We start from the raw sequence: 16,626 nt of genomic DNA, 5'->3' as shown, positions 1-16,626 counted from the left end.
CATCACGTTAAAAAGTTACTGAAGCTGTGTAAGATTCATACTTTAAAACCACAAAGGTAACAAATTTAACTGGAAGTCCACTTCAATACTCAACAATTCTTCCACTGCATGATACCCCTCTATAAAAATAGGCAGGATGGCCAAAGAATTTAGCGAACAATGGACTACTGATACACAATGTTTCACCAAACTCTTCTCCTTTCCTTTCTCCCCTGCTCTCTTATGCTCTCCTCTCAGCAGTGGTTCCATTACTCCTGGTAGGAGCTATAATTAATCGGAGTGGAAGCCGCGTTGTTGACCTTTTCGCAGGTGATCATCACAATGACGCAACCGTTAATCGGGTAGCCATCACTCTTCAACCAACACCACTGCAATTATCACACAGTCACTCACTCATACACACACACACACAAAAAAGATGGCACTACACAAAAAAACATCTTGCAGCCCAAATGCACACGCACATACATACAGACCCATTGCCAAAGCATGCCAAAGCTGAAACCTGAAAAAATTCACAATAAATTTACTCTCTCACACAACCTGCTTCTATCTATCATAAACACATATGATGCATAGATCCACTGTAAAATATCCTCTATTAGCTGCCTGCTCTCTTTCTTATCTGGGTGCTGTACCTGACTATTACCTGTAATGACCGTGACATTACAATAATGATAACAGCATTTGCTAATGCTGCACTTAGCACACATGCACTCAATCCTGCAGATAGATATACACATACCGTACAGAAGCTTATTTTATTCAGTGTTTTGGAAAGTAGTTTTGTACTTTTGCTATAGTCAACAGCATGTCCATCTTCTCATCATGTGAGTGTTTGTATGTGCATATGTGAAAGTGAGTGTGCAGGTGTGGTGGAGGCTAAATGGACATAAATGCTGTCACATCTAAAAAACATAAAATAGCCTAAAGGAAGGTGCTGTTCCATTATTCCATGACCAGTCCTAAAAAATTGGAATAACCATGCCTGTCTTCCAATTCTAAGGCAGATCCCTAAACTGCCATAGATTAAGAAGAGACATAAACCAAGAGAGGGCAACATTTTCCAAGCGTGTTGTTTTGCTTCAACAACTACCGTCTGTCCTCCTGATATCTGTATGATTATTTTGAAGTATTCTGAGACAACTGAGGGATAAGGATTATACGTTCAGTTGCCTTTACCGCTAATGAAGGCCAAGTTGTTACCAGGACGAGAACCACTACATGTGTTATCACCCAAAACGTTTCTGTATCACAGTCCCATGGAGCAGTGGAGTAGCTGGAAGGATCCCATCCAGAGACTATAAGAAGTTCAGACCCTCCAAATTATGATAATTTGTCTCTTTGTTCTGACTTCAGATTCTAACTTATCATAACTATAATTTACATGTTTTAAATCTTAACTTATTTAGGTAGACGTATCATGCTCGTATACACGCTCAAAATTGTAATTATTGCGGTTATTACTTGAATAGGATTTAAATGCTATAATGATCCTCATACAGTCAATTCCTATAGGTCTTCTTTACAGCCTCTTTTTGAAACACTTTCAGCTTCTGTCTCTTTAAGGCCTCCATCCCAATTAAGCCCTAGTGATAGGTTAACCGCTTCCAGCCCATGTAGGAAGTATCTACCTCCAATCTCGCTTTACCTGGCATTGTTTGGGGGAATCGAGACAAGTCGCCAGGTGTTCCTTATGCACTTTCATAACATCATGAAACCCTGAAATGCTAGAGCTTTCATAACATGGTGATATCACAATGTTGTGAAAGCATCAGCATTTCAGAGGCTTAAGGAGCAGTATTTTCTGTCGAGCTGAGGGCTCCCTTTACTGCGGACATTCGGTTTTCTAACGTTGCAGAGCTTTTGACATACACGAACAACCTGTTTAACACACTTAGAGGAAAGGGAAAAACTGAAAAAGCATTATATATCTCATTTAAAAGTTAATATGTCTTGAATCACATTTAAGAGGAGCATTCACTTTCACCGATCTTCTTATTTCTTCATATTGTTCCATGAAGGTCATGGTGCTGGATACACTAAAAACCCTGATGCATGAACGATAAAACAGGTGAAAATCTTGATTAGCCACAAGATCTACATTTCAATGACCAATGGGCTAATTGTTATATTTATGTTGCTCTATCTCACCATTTCCATCTCCATTTCTGCTCCGCCCTCAACTCCATCTCTTTCTTCATACTGTGTCTCCTCCCTTTCTCAAGGCGCAATTATTTGCAATTTGCCTAAGTCATCCATTTGCTGGGACACCAAGCATGAAAACGAGGCAATTTGGTGTAAAATGGAGGCAGGCGGGCATCAGAGCATGTGTGTGTGTGTGTGCATGCATGCGCGCGTGTGTGCACCTGTCTTTCTATGGTTGTGAGAACCCATTTTGGTTCAAAACCATTGTTGTGAGGACATTTTTGGCCTTACAATTTCAAAGGCTGTTTGGTTTAAGGGTTGGAAATGGGTTTAGGTTAGGGTTGAGGAATGCATTATGTAAATGTCCTCACACCTACAGAGACGTGTGTGTGTTTAAACCTACCAGTCTGCACACATGACGATGTCAAAGTGACCCTCCAGTGCTGAAATGTCAGACTCACTGTCCCACCTCACCACCCTGTAACACACACACATAAAACAGAGATCAAAGTTAAGTCTTTGCAGAGTTTGTAAAAGAACAACGACAGATTTCATGAAACTGCACAACGAGCAACAGCAGTTTGTCTGTCTTTTGTCCTTCACTGCTTCCTTTCTCTTTGCAACAGTTTGGCCTTCTTGCTGCCTGACACCTCGCTCTCTCTGACCCCGACTGTTTTTATGCTTTAATAGAGAATGTGGAGGGAAGGGCATGTTATCTATGAGGTAAAGAGAGGGAGTTTCTGATATTGACATTTATACCATATGAATGCATGCACGCATGCACGCACACGCACACATACACACACACACACACACACACACACACACACACACACAAACTGTGTGCTACGGCGATGTCCGTTTCTTCGACAATTAACATTACATTAGGGTTTGATAATGTGTTGAAGAGTGAGCCAAATTCTGAGCTAGAAGTTTTGCTCTGTCTTAATGTCTTGTTTTTGATAGGAGTGGCACAGTCAGCTTTCTCTGGGTTTCAAATTTGTCTTTGTCCACCAGTCTTAATGGCCAGGTTGTGGTCACAGTCAATATGTCATTATTGTCTTTCTCAGTAACTGGTCACACATTCTGGTGCTAAGACAATCTGCCACCTGGCCTTGTCTGTTCATTGCTGAAGTAGTAGAAGTATGTTTTTTTGGGTTTCAAATAGGGCTGGATCAAAATCTGGTTTTACGATATACCATGATGTAAAATTTGATGATTATCATACAATAGACATTTGCTTTATACCAGTTTTGAGAAAAAAAACAATGAACTGAGAATCTCACCCACACATCTGCTTTCCTACTGGACTACCTTGTCAGACTCGGCAATTGGCGCCACACGCCTTCAACATAGAAGAGAAATGGCAGAGAGGCGACTCAACTGATCTCCACTCCCCGTACAGGAAGTAAAATCACTAGCCTGGGATTACTTTGGGTAACCAAAAAATTAACGTCTTGTTGTCCTGGAGGATGGGAATCCAACATGTAAGAAATGCGGACGCAAAGTGGCTGCTTAAACACTTCCAACATGTTTGCCAATCTTCGTGAACACCATCCCTCCGTGCTGATCAAAATATGTGTCCTGTTAATAACTTTAATTTCTAACGAACAAATGTGTGAACGATTAAACAACACGTTGTCTGTCTGCTCGGTAAACTCCGACTTGGAGACACACCCTGACCCCAATCTGACCCTATAAACACACACAATGTGTGTTTGACAGGATCAATCTGTCTAGGGTAATCTGGCACCTATCTTAATAATTGTTTAGTACTCATGATGGCATTTCACACTATTTTCAGAAATATTATAGACCAAACAATCAAACAATTCGTCGAGAAAATAACCAGCAGATTTATCCATAATGAAAACTACTGTGAAATTATTAGTTGCAGTTTGATACAAAACAGTTAAAAAGAGCTCCACCTCAACCATCTACAACCAACAAAATAAATAATAATATTAATAATAATATAAAATAATAGTAAACTACCATATACCGTTATAACCGTGATATTTTCTGACATGGTTATCATACCTTGAAGATCTCATACCGTTGCAACTCTAGTTACAAGTGCCTCCCTTTTATTTGGCAGAAATTAGTTTGACCCAGATTGTGTAAAGTCTCTCTCTGATGCTGATTCTCCGTCTCTTTTTCCATTACAATTTCATTCTCTCTCCCCCTCTCTTTCTCTCTGTCAAGCAGATTAAGGGGATTATTAATTAGGCATTATTAACACTCAGTAAACAAAACATTAGGCCCCGCTAGAAACACAATCTTGATTCGCGCCAGGAGGTCCCAAAACACGCACACACATACACATGCATAAGCACACACCAAACAATCACGCAACATGACCCTCCCTCTCCTTCCCCTTGTCCAATTGCACCGTGCCCTTCGCCCTCTTTTGCATAGTGGCGATGAAAGCAGGCATAATCTGAAAAGATAACAATCAAATCAATGTAGCCTAATTATACATCTACTTTTTCACTCCATCTTCCACTTGTGTTAATATGTGCAGGAGGGAGAAATGAAGAGAGAAAAAAGAGGTAGGGGAGCCAAACAGTCAGTCAATGAAAATGCCTTTTTGAGACTGGGACAACAATTAACTATGCTTTAGTCCATCCTTGCATATGAGAGGTTTGTGTGTGACGGGGCATCAACGAAGGAATGAGAACTCTGTGTGTGTGTGTGTGTGTGTGTGTGTGTGTGTGTGTGTGTGTGTGTGTGTGTGTGTGTGTGCATGTGCGTGCGTTTGTGTGTGTGTGTGTTTAAAGTTGATGGTTTCTGGGTGAGAACTCCCTACCAGTGGCGGTCATTTTGCTTGGCTAATTATTTGTGTAAACACACGTACAGTGTAACACATATTCTACTTGCTGTACATAGCAAGTAAAGTTAGATCTTTTGTAATTTATTTTTTAAATTTAAAGGCATAACAATGTAAAAATTCATAAAACTGACATTTATTAAAGTTAGAAATATTGTTTGATTTAATCATCAATCGGCTCACAAGAGAATCATACAATTTGATCGTATAAGGACATGTCTTATTTTTAAAACATTGGTCCGATCCATTACTTACAGATAATTAACAATAGCATAAATTGAACAAAACTATTTCCCATTATCATGTGAAAATGTCAGCCAATAGCAAAGTTAAGGTATCTACGAATGGAAAGAACTACACATACAGTACCCATGGCCATGCAATAATTCAGTAGATAACAATTTCATATTTGTTCAAAGACAAATTCAAATAGTTGAAATACATGTCTATTAATCACCACAATCTTCTTTTTTGTTTGTTGGAGATGTTGTTACTCGATTAAGCCTGGAAGTTTGTGTCTGTATATTTCAACGTTAGTATTTATATTGCCACCAGGGCCACCAAAGCTGTAAATGCATCCTGTACATGGCAGACAGTTGTTCTTGACTCATTGGATTCCCACTCTTCTATCGACGGCAGTGATAAAGAGTCCAGAGCTCATGTCATTTATATTTCCTTAAAGTGCAATGAGCTCACCTGGCAGATACATGTCTTGACCCAAACCTTCCATCTTGCCTGTTTCTCTCGATCAGCCCTCGTACATCTGATAAAGCAGGGTCAAGGATTCATCATAGACACACAATTTATTCTCAGTTGTGCATAAGAATACCATAATAAATTAATTAAATGTTCCCTCTATTTCTACACAGTACATATGGCTAACATTTTTTAGAATAGAAAATCACAGTTAAAACTGTATGTGCTTATTCCCACAGTTAGGCCTCTAATTAAAGCGAAAATGTGTGGAATTAAAAAAATGTCCATGTCTGGCACTCAGTTGCGGATAAAAAAAGACACGGACACAGAGTTTGGTGTAATTGATAATTGGTTGGCAAAGACGCAACATTAATTTCCATCCAGACAATCTTATAGCATTTTTCACCCAATAAAAAGGTTTGCCATTGGAACAGTTTGAAAGATGTTACCATGAAATTAAATTCTATGCATATTGGATTCAATATATATTTGCAAATTAAATTGATCTTTTGCCAAATGAAAATCTTTTGCAATATATTCAAAACTCTTTGTTTGAAACATAGCATATTTTAAATGTGAAATTTGGATAGGATGAATGAAAGAACATTGGTCACCTACCTCTTCCACTTACATTTCTATAACTAATTAGGAGATTCAAACTACCAAATGTCCTGTGAAAGAATATTTGGTTTTGGAGTGTTTTGTCATTATCAAGAAACAGAAACTGTAAGTAAGAACATCTTCAATTAAAAATATATATGGTAGAATTCTAATAGAGAAAGCATGAATGACCAGAGATTATCTCAAGGGTGGGACCCTGCCAGCAGATGAAGATCACAGCAGCATCTAGCAGGATCAATGGGAAGGCTTTTAACCACAGATACACATCCTCACACCATCCCTCTCACAAAAACACACAAACACCCATGCAGATGAACTCACACATAGGCAGGGCGATTGATGTCAAGTTGTCTATTAAGACACTGGCCTGTGGAGTTGCAAAGCAATTCAATTAGGATTTTCTCGTCATTAAATCCTGCAAAGAGCTGAGACAAATCCAATCGACAAAAACAGAGAGCAAGAGAGAGAGACAGTGAGAGACATGAGGAGAAATAGAGAGAGAACAGGAAGGCGTGATAAGTTGATAGAGGAATTGATAGCTGGAGAGCCAAAAAAAGAAAATCATAGAGGCCACCCAGAAACAGAGACACAATAGGTTAGCATAAATTTATATACAAGTGCACATACATAAGCATAAGTAGAGAACAAACAAGCAAATATATACACACACACACACACACACACACATACACACACACAGACACACAGAGGACACCTGTGCATCAGTGTATTATGCAAAGGGATGAAAGGGCAAAGAGCAGAGCAGCTTACTGTAATCTCATCACTAGCACACCACTGGTGGATAGGTCAGTTCATGCACAAACACACATCAGTTAAAAACACAAATAAAGAAATAAGAGGAAAATGTGAATGAGAGAGAGAGTTTGGGGTTTTATTGACCATTAAAGTGGAGGAATATTTGCTCCCAATCCTTGAAGTGGACAAGTAGCCAATGACATGCATCAATCATTCTTAATGGAACATTTCAATTGATTTTCAAAGTGAGTATTCAAGGTCACAGCAACAGAGTCACTCCTTTCTATGGTGTGTTTGTTTGTTTGTCTGTGTGTGTGTGTGTGTGTGTGTGTGTGTGTGTGTGTGTGTGTGTGTGTGTGTGTGTGTGTGTGTGTGTGTGTATGTGTGTGTGTGTGTGTGTGTGTTAGTGTGTATGTTTCAACAACTTCTAAGGAAAAGGAAAAGTGTATGTTCTAGATATCTAGTTAAATGTTGTCTATTCACAACTTATTTTTCTGAATTATCTTCTAATCTATTTCACTGAATAAAACTGTGCTATCGCAACTCATGATCTCTTTCTATTGTACCATGAGCTGCAAAATAAGGCCACGCGAAACAAGGCTGAGTCCAACAGCTTCCTCAGTGAGAGGAAATGCTTGGTGCCTGCAGTATGTGAATGGGCCAACATGGAGTCCAGAACAATCTATTTGTCTCTCTCGATGCCCCCTCTCATGTGTTCAATCAATTCTCGCTGACAATTATCTTAACGTATTTGTTCTGTGAAACAAAACAGTCGGTCAATGGTGTATTGTTTGTGTATCTTTGTGTATGTGTTTTACAGGCTCCATAATGTTATAATATGTCTTATTATGATCAGTAAAGGAGCCTTGTAGCTGGTTGAGACAGATAAGTTGTAAGCAGGGCAAAATATGAAAGTGTCATGTTGGTAAATGGGTGCATTTACCAACATAACATTTATATTTCCTGATTTTGTGAAACCACCTTAATGAGTCAGATCATCTTTTCCTTGTGTTTATATGTCTTAAGAGAATAAAGCAAGATCTGGAAGGATGGGATAAAAAGGACAGGATTGATGATAGAAGATGAGAAAGAAAAAGTGTCTACGGAGGAGATAAGACATTGACAAGTGTAGAATAAAAAAGAAGAGCAAGATGGTTTGCAAGCTGCCAGAGTTGATCAATAACCCACCCAGCCAAAAATGTTGGCAAGAAAAAAAAAATCTGATTTAAAGATTTGCTCCAAAACATAATTATAGGCCAAACATTTTAAACAAACATTGATTGGTCCTGCCTCAAAAACACTCATCAGGCCCTAACTCTAGCCTAAGCATTAGATGAAGTCTCAAGCTAAATCTGACAGGATGGCAATTACTGTGCTCTTAAACTGGCATTGAGGGCAGCTGGGATTGGTAGATGCCATGTTGCGCACTACTGCTGGATATTTGTCACCGTGTGCCCCATCTGCTGCTTCTGCCTAAAGATAAAAGACGTGGATGGCTATAATTCCTTGACTTGAACCCCACCTCTGGTTTTAGGGCTCAAACACCAAAGCTACGCTACTTTACAGACACATTTATACTTAGTGCAGGGCTATGGAGAGAAAATGGTCTCAAAATGGTCAGAAGTATGTATCACATGATCTACAAGTGAAAAATAAGAGTTATAAATACGTACAATGATTTGAATAACTTGGGGTACTCACAAATGCGTGTTCATCATCATTTGAATGTATTTCAATATAGTACATATGAATTTATAACACATGAAATTTGTTATATATACATTAATGAATGTGATTTTTATGTGAGAGAATACATGAACAAACAACAAATTACAATTTGAAACACTTATAAAAAGATAAGTATTAACAGAAACAAATTCATATGAATGCTTATGAATAAATGTGAGCTAGATGAATGTGGCAGAGATAGAGAGATAGAACAGAAAGAGAAAGAGAGAGGACGATGAAAGGATACTCTGAATGGACTTCTCATTCCCATCTGATAGCAGAACTTCCTTCACGTCAGCACAAATGGCTACCTGAGAGACAGAGAGACAGAGAAATGAAACAACACAGAACAAAAGAACAAAACCTAAAGCACCCTTTGATGAAGCGGAAATCTGAACACACACGCACGCACATCCACACACACTACACACACTCACACACACACATTTCTACAAGGCCTAACTCTTGGTAGCCCACCCCACCATGTATTTCCATTGCTCCCTCTCCTCTCTGCTATTTCCCTCTCTCTCTTCACCCCATTTTTATGTCTGCATTATTTTAATCATTCAATCAAATCAGTCAATACTTTTATCATTGTGGCTAGCGGTGGGGGCTGCTATCTTGCTATCACTCTGTTCAGTAATTGCATTGTGACAGGGGATGATGGCAAGCGCAGAGCCTTTTCATTTGATGCTGGGTGTTTATCGGGCCGAGCCATCACTCCGTTCGCCGCTGTCACTCTGCACTCGGCTCGCTGGGCCTGCCTGATGCCCTTCATATAACTTTGCGGTGAAGACTATGAGAGCCGAAGAGAAAGAGAAAAGACAGGAAAATTGATAGAAAGATTTGCGCAGCGCTATGTGTCTCTGTGTGAGGGAGGTATAGATAGAGAGGTATGTGCTTTAGCTTTAGTAGCTCGTCATTTCACATTTTCTTTTCTTTGCCGATGCTTTTTTATATCAGCAAGTGTGTGTCAGTCTGTCAATTTCTGTTAAGGAGTGTGTGTGCATATGGACATGTGTGAGCTTAAGTCCAAGTAGCTACTGTGTTGTGTTCAATGTAATCTTCACTATGGCATATAGAAAATACATGATGTAAAATATACAGTATATGCACATTTCTGAAACAAATAGAACACTCACACATGCATGCTTTCACACACCAGCACCACCCACACACACACACACATGTCCAGGCGCTGCAGGGTGTGTGAGGGGGTCACTGAGCACTGTGTATTCCACCATCTGCTCAAATGGAGGAAGTAACCTCCAGGCTGAACCACGGCATCCAGCTGAAAGATGAGGAGCCCAACCTGGCTACCCATTGGCTACACCCCCCCACCCACCACCAACACTATATACAAATAAAGTTTAATTGCATATAGTTTTAATGCCAAACAGCACACTGCTGTGAAGTTTTTAATCTAATATCGAACCAAAACAAAGTAATTCCTACAGATAATCTGAAAAACATGATCAAAGTTAATTAAGAAGATTGAACATGTTGTTCTAATAATTGATAATTTTTGTTACTGATTATGCTCTGGGCCTGTCCGGTAGAATAAAAACTGGTTTGGAACAAGAGTTGGGTCATCAGATTTAACAATGGCTACAATTTTTAGCAGATTTCCAATAAGAGACAAAGAGATATGAAGGATAGAAAATTACACCAGTATAATTATCTATGTAACTAACTAAATAAATGACCCCTTGCTTCTTGAAACAGTGTATAACGAAGTATGTGGCCATTTTAAAGACCGCAGACCTCTAGGGTTAGTTATGTAAAAAGACAAATGGAAATAAAATATATAAAATATATAACAGCACCACCATCACAATACTTAAGCTTCCACAGTGACAGTAGTGATTATAGTGATCAAATAGTTATGACGTCTGCAACAGAAGCAGAATAAGTATCCATATGATTTACTGAAGCAAATATATTACTCTACAATCAAGAGTAACACAAAAGTAGCATGCCCCGCAGTAATCTAGAGTCTGGAATACATTCTCTCATTACATGAGAGGTCATTTCTGAGACATTCAGAGCTTGTTTTTACTCATCTCAATTTATTTCTTCTTTTGCAGCTGTCATCACAGATTGACAGTGTCTTTTAAGCTGACGCTCTGTTCCAGAGTGCTGATCAACTGTTTATTTTAAAATGATTATTTAAAACTCCTGCAGGTTAAATTGGACCAAACAAACACTTTCATGGCTGTTTAACTGGGACAGAATTGCTATATACAGACTTCAAAACACTCTCTAGTTTATTTGAGTTTTTTCACGGTAAACAAGCGGGTCGCATCTTTGCGGCTCTGGGTTGCTGGGGGGAAGGCTCTGGCTGCTGTACGTGCTTATGCACCGACCAGCAATTCAGAGTACCCTGCCTTCTTGGAGTCGCTGGGTGGTGTCCTAGAAAGGATCTCGACTGGGGAGTCTGTAGTTCTGCTGGGGGACTTCGACAATCATGTGGGCAATGAGGGAGAAACCTAAAGGACCTGATTGGAAGGAACGGCCTGCCTGATTGTAACCTGTTATTGTTATTGGACTTAACAAGCACCATGTTTGAGCATAAGGTTGTTCATAAGTGTATTTGGTACCAGAAAATCTAAGGCAGATATGCAGACATATGTTCTGAACACTTGGCTGAAGAGAGCTGTCAACTGATAACCAACTGTTGGTGAGCTGGATCGAGGGAGGAGAAGGCTGCCAGACAGACCTGGTAAACCCAAAGTACAGTTTAGGCCCTCTATTTCTCCTTAAGGAGAGCCTTAATGTCCTAAAGGGCCTGTGGGTGCTGGGACTGAAGTCTGCTCACAGCTAAGTGCAGGACATCACAAGCTGCGTCACCATTAGCTGAGGGGGGAATATACCCCGCAATAACATGTGAGAATCCCCTTGGTTAATAGTAGGGCCTCATGCTTACGGCTAACAGCTCGATGTCCCTACAGCACAGCTGCTCTTTGACAGTGATGTGCCCAGAGTTACACCATCTACGCCGGCTGTTCTGGATGGTGAGGGAGCGGGCGGACCTCCGCAGTGACTGTTGATGAGAGGGAGACAGGCCGCCGCAGTCACAGCTGGAGGACCACAGCAGAGGTTTGGCGTGTCTCACGCCGGACCTCCGCTGAGACACGCCGCTGTGACTGAGGCAGCGAGCGCCTGCTTCTTCACCGTCCAGGACAGCCGGCGTCTCTGCCCCAGCAACAGCTCCACGTCAGCTTTGTCTAGCTTTGTCCAGCTTCCAGTCCCTCAGCAGATCTCTCTGGCTTCTTCTGCATTGCGGGCCGCCACTCCCACCGGTTAACGATACATTTTGCGTTTTAGAGAGATAGTTTCTCCAGGGCAGAAGCTGCCATGCCCCGGGACAGCACGGCTCTGAGCAGGGTGAACAGACAAACGGTGAACAGAGGAGGTGGTTGGCCTGGCCGTGCGTCACTCAGAAAACGGTCGGCCAGTCAGAAGAGAGGCTCATTACATATTAATTAGACAGGCCAAAATCTACCTGTTTCTTTTCAGAGCTCATGTAAAAAGAGCTATAAAACCATATTGAGATATAAAAAGGATACTCAAAACTTCAAATAAAACACCAGAAAGGTGTACAATATTGGCCCTTTAAAAGCGATTGGAATATTTTGATATGATGCTTTAAACAGTTCAGTTGTGTGAGATTCTTAGAACTTGTTTCAGGAGTTTTTAGCCACCGCATTATGAACTAACACACAGCCTCATTTTGATATTACCCTAACCCTACAGAGGCACAGGTTGTTTTGAGCTAAATCATACTGTCACCATTAGACTAACAATGTAAACAGGAGTTGATCAGGTAATGTTTACCCTGTTCACCATCTTCATGTAATGTGTTAGAATGGTTACATTTGCTAATAGATTACACCTGGGGCTGAGGGGACCACCATTAGTTTGACTGGATGATGGCGCTTGAGGACAAGTTGAGAGATCAAGTAAGTTAAGTCAAAGCAATATGAGCACATTTCATGGTGATCCATTCAGTAGTTGTCAAGATATTTCATTCCATACTAAAAATATCAACCTGCTGTTGGCACCAGTTGAAAATCTGACCTGCAAGTTGAACAATGAAGATATTATGGAGGATTTTTACTCTGAGGACCACAAATGTCTGTCCAAAATGTCATGGCTATCCACCCACTAGTTGCTGAGCTATTTCAGTTTGGTCACGTGACATGGGCCAATTAACTGACCAGCCAAATGGCCAAGTTATTAGGGTGACCTGAAACCTCCACCATGCTCATCAGTGCAAGATATGTCAGCATAGTTGTTAAGCACAGAAGACAGCCAGGATTAAAGTAAGGACCATGATATGAGCTTTCAGTATCTTGCAAGTGGCAGTACAAATTGCAGCGATGGAGAAATTGTAGCAGCTAAAGGAATAATTAATGAACAGTTCACATGGACAACAGAAAAGAAAAAAAAAATGAATGTGGTGTCAGTGATGGATGAAGGAGGCAGGAGGAGGAGAGGTGAGATGGAAGGATTCCATCGTAAGCCACTGATGTCAAAACATGGTGTATTGACTGCCAGGAGATAAAACCAGGCTTATGCTCTCATCGACACACACGCATGCACGCACGCACTCTCGCACGCACTCTCTCACACACACACACACACACACACACACACACACACACACACACACACACACACACACACACACACACACACACACAGAAAGGCATCTAGTCGATCGATGGGACACTGACGCCTGCTATGTGGAGGGGCCCTTAAGACTCTGGCTAATAAACCCTATGGCTAACAGACTGTGGTATGGTATATGTGAATGTGTGTATCAGAGCATGTTTTTGTGTGTGTGTGTGTGTGTGTGTGTGTGTGTGTGTGTCATGTGTGTCACTTACCATTAGGCCTGCCAGACAAGTCATACCTCCTCCTAACTCACACACGGCACCTCTGAGAAACACAAGAGAAGAGAGAGATGAGTGACAGTCAGATTCACCTTGCTGATCCCCACCTAACAGTTTAGCACACACACACACACACACACACACACACACACACACACACACACACACACACACACACACACACACACACACACACACACACACACACACACACACACACACACACACACAGATGCTGTACAGTAGCTGTAGACATTTGTACATACACACACTCACAAACACATACAATAAACACAGCAGGGTTCGAAATATCAATTCAACCATCAACTTGAAAGCTGAATACTGAACATTGAGAAGCACAAGCTCAATCAGCAGGATATCTGAGAAAACACACACACACACACACACACACGGAATCCTGTTGCTTGCATGCTCATTCAACCCCTCTCTCGATCCTCTTCCTCCTTTCATCTCCCCTTCCCCTCCATTTTTACCCTGTCCTCTTTCATCCTACCCTGCCTCCCTCCCTCTCTTTCTGACCTTCACTACACTGCTCTGATCAATACCCTTCTCTTCCTCGCCTCCCGCCTCTTGAATGTTAAAACAGGAAATCAAAGGGTGATGTTCCACCTTGAGAGGAAATCAAAGGTGCCTGGGTGCTTTTCAGCCCTGTGCCGCAGGGCAGGCCAGTGCTCAGCAGACGGCAGCAGGGGAAAGAGCAGCACAGAACTCAGCATGGCATGGGAAGGCACAGAATGACACGTGCAGCAAGCATTTATGACAGGATTTTCGGGAAATTGATGTTGCTGACTAGTTTTTCTGAGAACTAAATTTATGGACTTGAAAAAAGCCTCAGTGTTGTAGTAGATTAACGGTTGAAATGCAGAAGAATTTATATAATTTGGTGTAATTACATTTGATAAAATGTTAAACAGCAGCTTTGTGTTAGTATTTTCAAAGCTGATGCTACTCTCCTCCACTTTGTTGACAGTAATTTGTGTTTAAAATGTTCCCTTATCCTCTCATTTTAATTTAATGGGGAGTAAGCGATTTTTGAGAAAGCTTGTGTCTCTCTTTGTTATTGTTGATGACTTTACTGCACTGGCCGGGTTGCAACCCCGCAGCCTTGGGTATGGGAGACCGACACACTAACTGAGGCCAAAACCCCTGAGTAACAATGTAATTCTCTAGCGCGTCCATTAACGTGTCGGGGAGTGATGTTCACAAACTACACACACATTGTTGTGAGGTGCGGTCCGCACCACTTTTTTTGTTTTCAGATTACAGAGCCAGGAAAAACACAGAACTGACAGCTAGTGGAAGGTGAGGAAATATTTGCTGATTTTTACAAAAAAAGTGTATTGGTTTAAAATCCCTTACTGCCCCTTAAAGAGGAAAAACATTTTCAGATTGTGTCTTCCTGCCTTTCCCTACTGTAGTTTCACAAGCTGTCATTGCAACAAGCATAATGATTTCATGTGAAACAAATCACAGTTGAAAGAGGGCCATTATATGCTGCCAAGCATCTTTTTGATTTGTTCACAATAATATATGTTTCAAAATCTAAGTGGTAAATGCTTTACCGATGTTAAATTGTTATAGCAAACTGAAAAACTCTTAAGTGTCTTCATCTTTATGGGCTTGCTAAACTGACAAAAGTTTAAATACAGCATTAAAAACAAGGATTTTCTGATCTACATGTTAGTCTTAATCAAAATTGTTAGTCTTAGTTTTCTTGGTGAAACGGTTGAGTCTGTTGATGATGAAGTTAAAAGGTTTCAAAGAGAGGAATAACTCACCTGAACGTTTGTCGTTTCTGCAGACAGTAATGAGCCATCACCTCTTCAGACGGCCACACACCTGAGTCAGAAAGAGACCAAGAGACGGTTATTCACTCAGGATTTGCCAACATTTATCTATCATTTCTAGTGTGACACAGTGCTTTGATTTCAGTGTCTAAACATCAAAACACATTGACATTGACATTGACAAAAAAACTGAGTGTTCAGTGAAACATAATTGGATGCATTGTATTTTCCAGTTTGTGTTAATTTTCTTCTCTCGTGGTTTCTACCTTGCCTGTGATCCAAGGCTTCTCTGCCTCTGTTTGTCTGTCTATCCTAAATCCTTGCAACACATTATTCTCTTTGGGCACTGTCTATACATTGTGTGTGTGTGTGTGTGTGTGAGTGTGTGTGTGTGTGTGTGTGTGTGTGTGTGTGTGTGTGTGTGTGTGTGTGTTTGTGTGTGTGAGCGAGAGAGAGAGAGAGAGACAGGGGGTCCTGTGGGTGATAATCTCAGCATGCAGGCCTGTCTGGCTTATCACCTACTGTCAGCCCTTCTCCTTCTGCTGTGCAAGAAACACACACTAACATGCACACACTTGCATGCTTGCTGCTATTTTCCTCTCAACACACACACACACACACACACACACACACACACACACACACACACACACACACACACACACACACACACACATACATGCAGCCACAGACAAATACACACATCTTGGCAGGAGAAGAAGTAAACATTCATTTGAATAAAACTTAGCTTTTTGCTTCTGGCTTTGAACAAAAAGGTTCAGCTTGGTGCTCTGTGCGTGTGTGCGTGTGTGCGTGCGTGTGCGTGTGCGTTTAAGTGATGGAGTTGTTGAGAAAAAAGAATGAGGGGATCTACGTAGAATGAGCTGGAGAAGGCAAGTGAGGGAGCAGAGATAGAAAATGAGCAAGAGAGAACAGGAAGGGAGGGTAAGGGGAAGATAGAGAAAAGGTGGTAGTCAATATAATAAGCGGCTTAGAGGCAGTCTCTCTTCACCTCATGGGGCAGACATCACTGCTCTCTCACTCTCCCTCTCTGTATCTATCTCTCTCACTCACTCTTGCTCTCTCTCTTTCCTCTTACTGCGGTCCGCCAAGATTAGCTCAAGCAAGCAGGATTTAATAA

At 41.0% G+C, this 16,626-nt stretch overlaps 1 protein-coding gene across 2 annotated transcripts in view; it reads right to left on the bottom strand.

Moving 5' to 3' along the window:
- camkmt (calmodulin-lysine N-methyltransferase) overlaps positions 1-16,626 on the bottom strand; it is a 131,098-nt gene that overhangs the window by 27,538 nt on the left and 86,934 nt on the right. For both annotated transcript variants that reach the window (XM_047335254.1, XM_035606905.2), the window contains exons 4-8: positions 15,477-15,537; positions 13,672-13,723; positions 9,027-9,090; positions 5,675-5,741; positions 2,552-2,626 (exon numbers count right to left, since the gene is read on the bottom strand). In XM_047335254.1, the coding sequence (XP_047191210.1) occupies positions 2,552-2,626; positions 5,675-5,741; positions 9,027-9,090; positions 13,672-13,723; positions 15,477-15,537 (319 nt within the window). The remainder of the gene's footprint in view (positions 1-2,551; positions 2,627-5,674; positions 5,742-9,026; positions 9,091-13,671; positions 13,724-15,476; positions 15,538-16,626) is intronic.

The sequence above is a fragment of the Scophthalmus maximus genome, chromosome 10 (assembly GCF_022379125.1).
Source record: "Scophthalmus maximus strain ysfricsl-2021 chromosome 10, ASM2237912v1, whole genome shotgun sequence".
Lineage (NCBI taxonomy): Eukaryota > Metazoa > Chordata > Actinopteri > Pleuronectiformes > Scophthalmidae > Scophthalmus > Scophthalmus maximus.
Note: the sequence above shows the minus strand (reverse complement) of the source record. Positions and strands in the feature narration are given on the sequence as shown.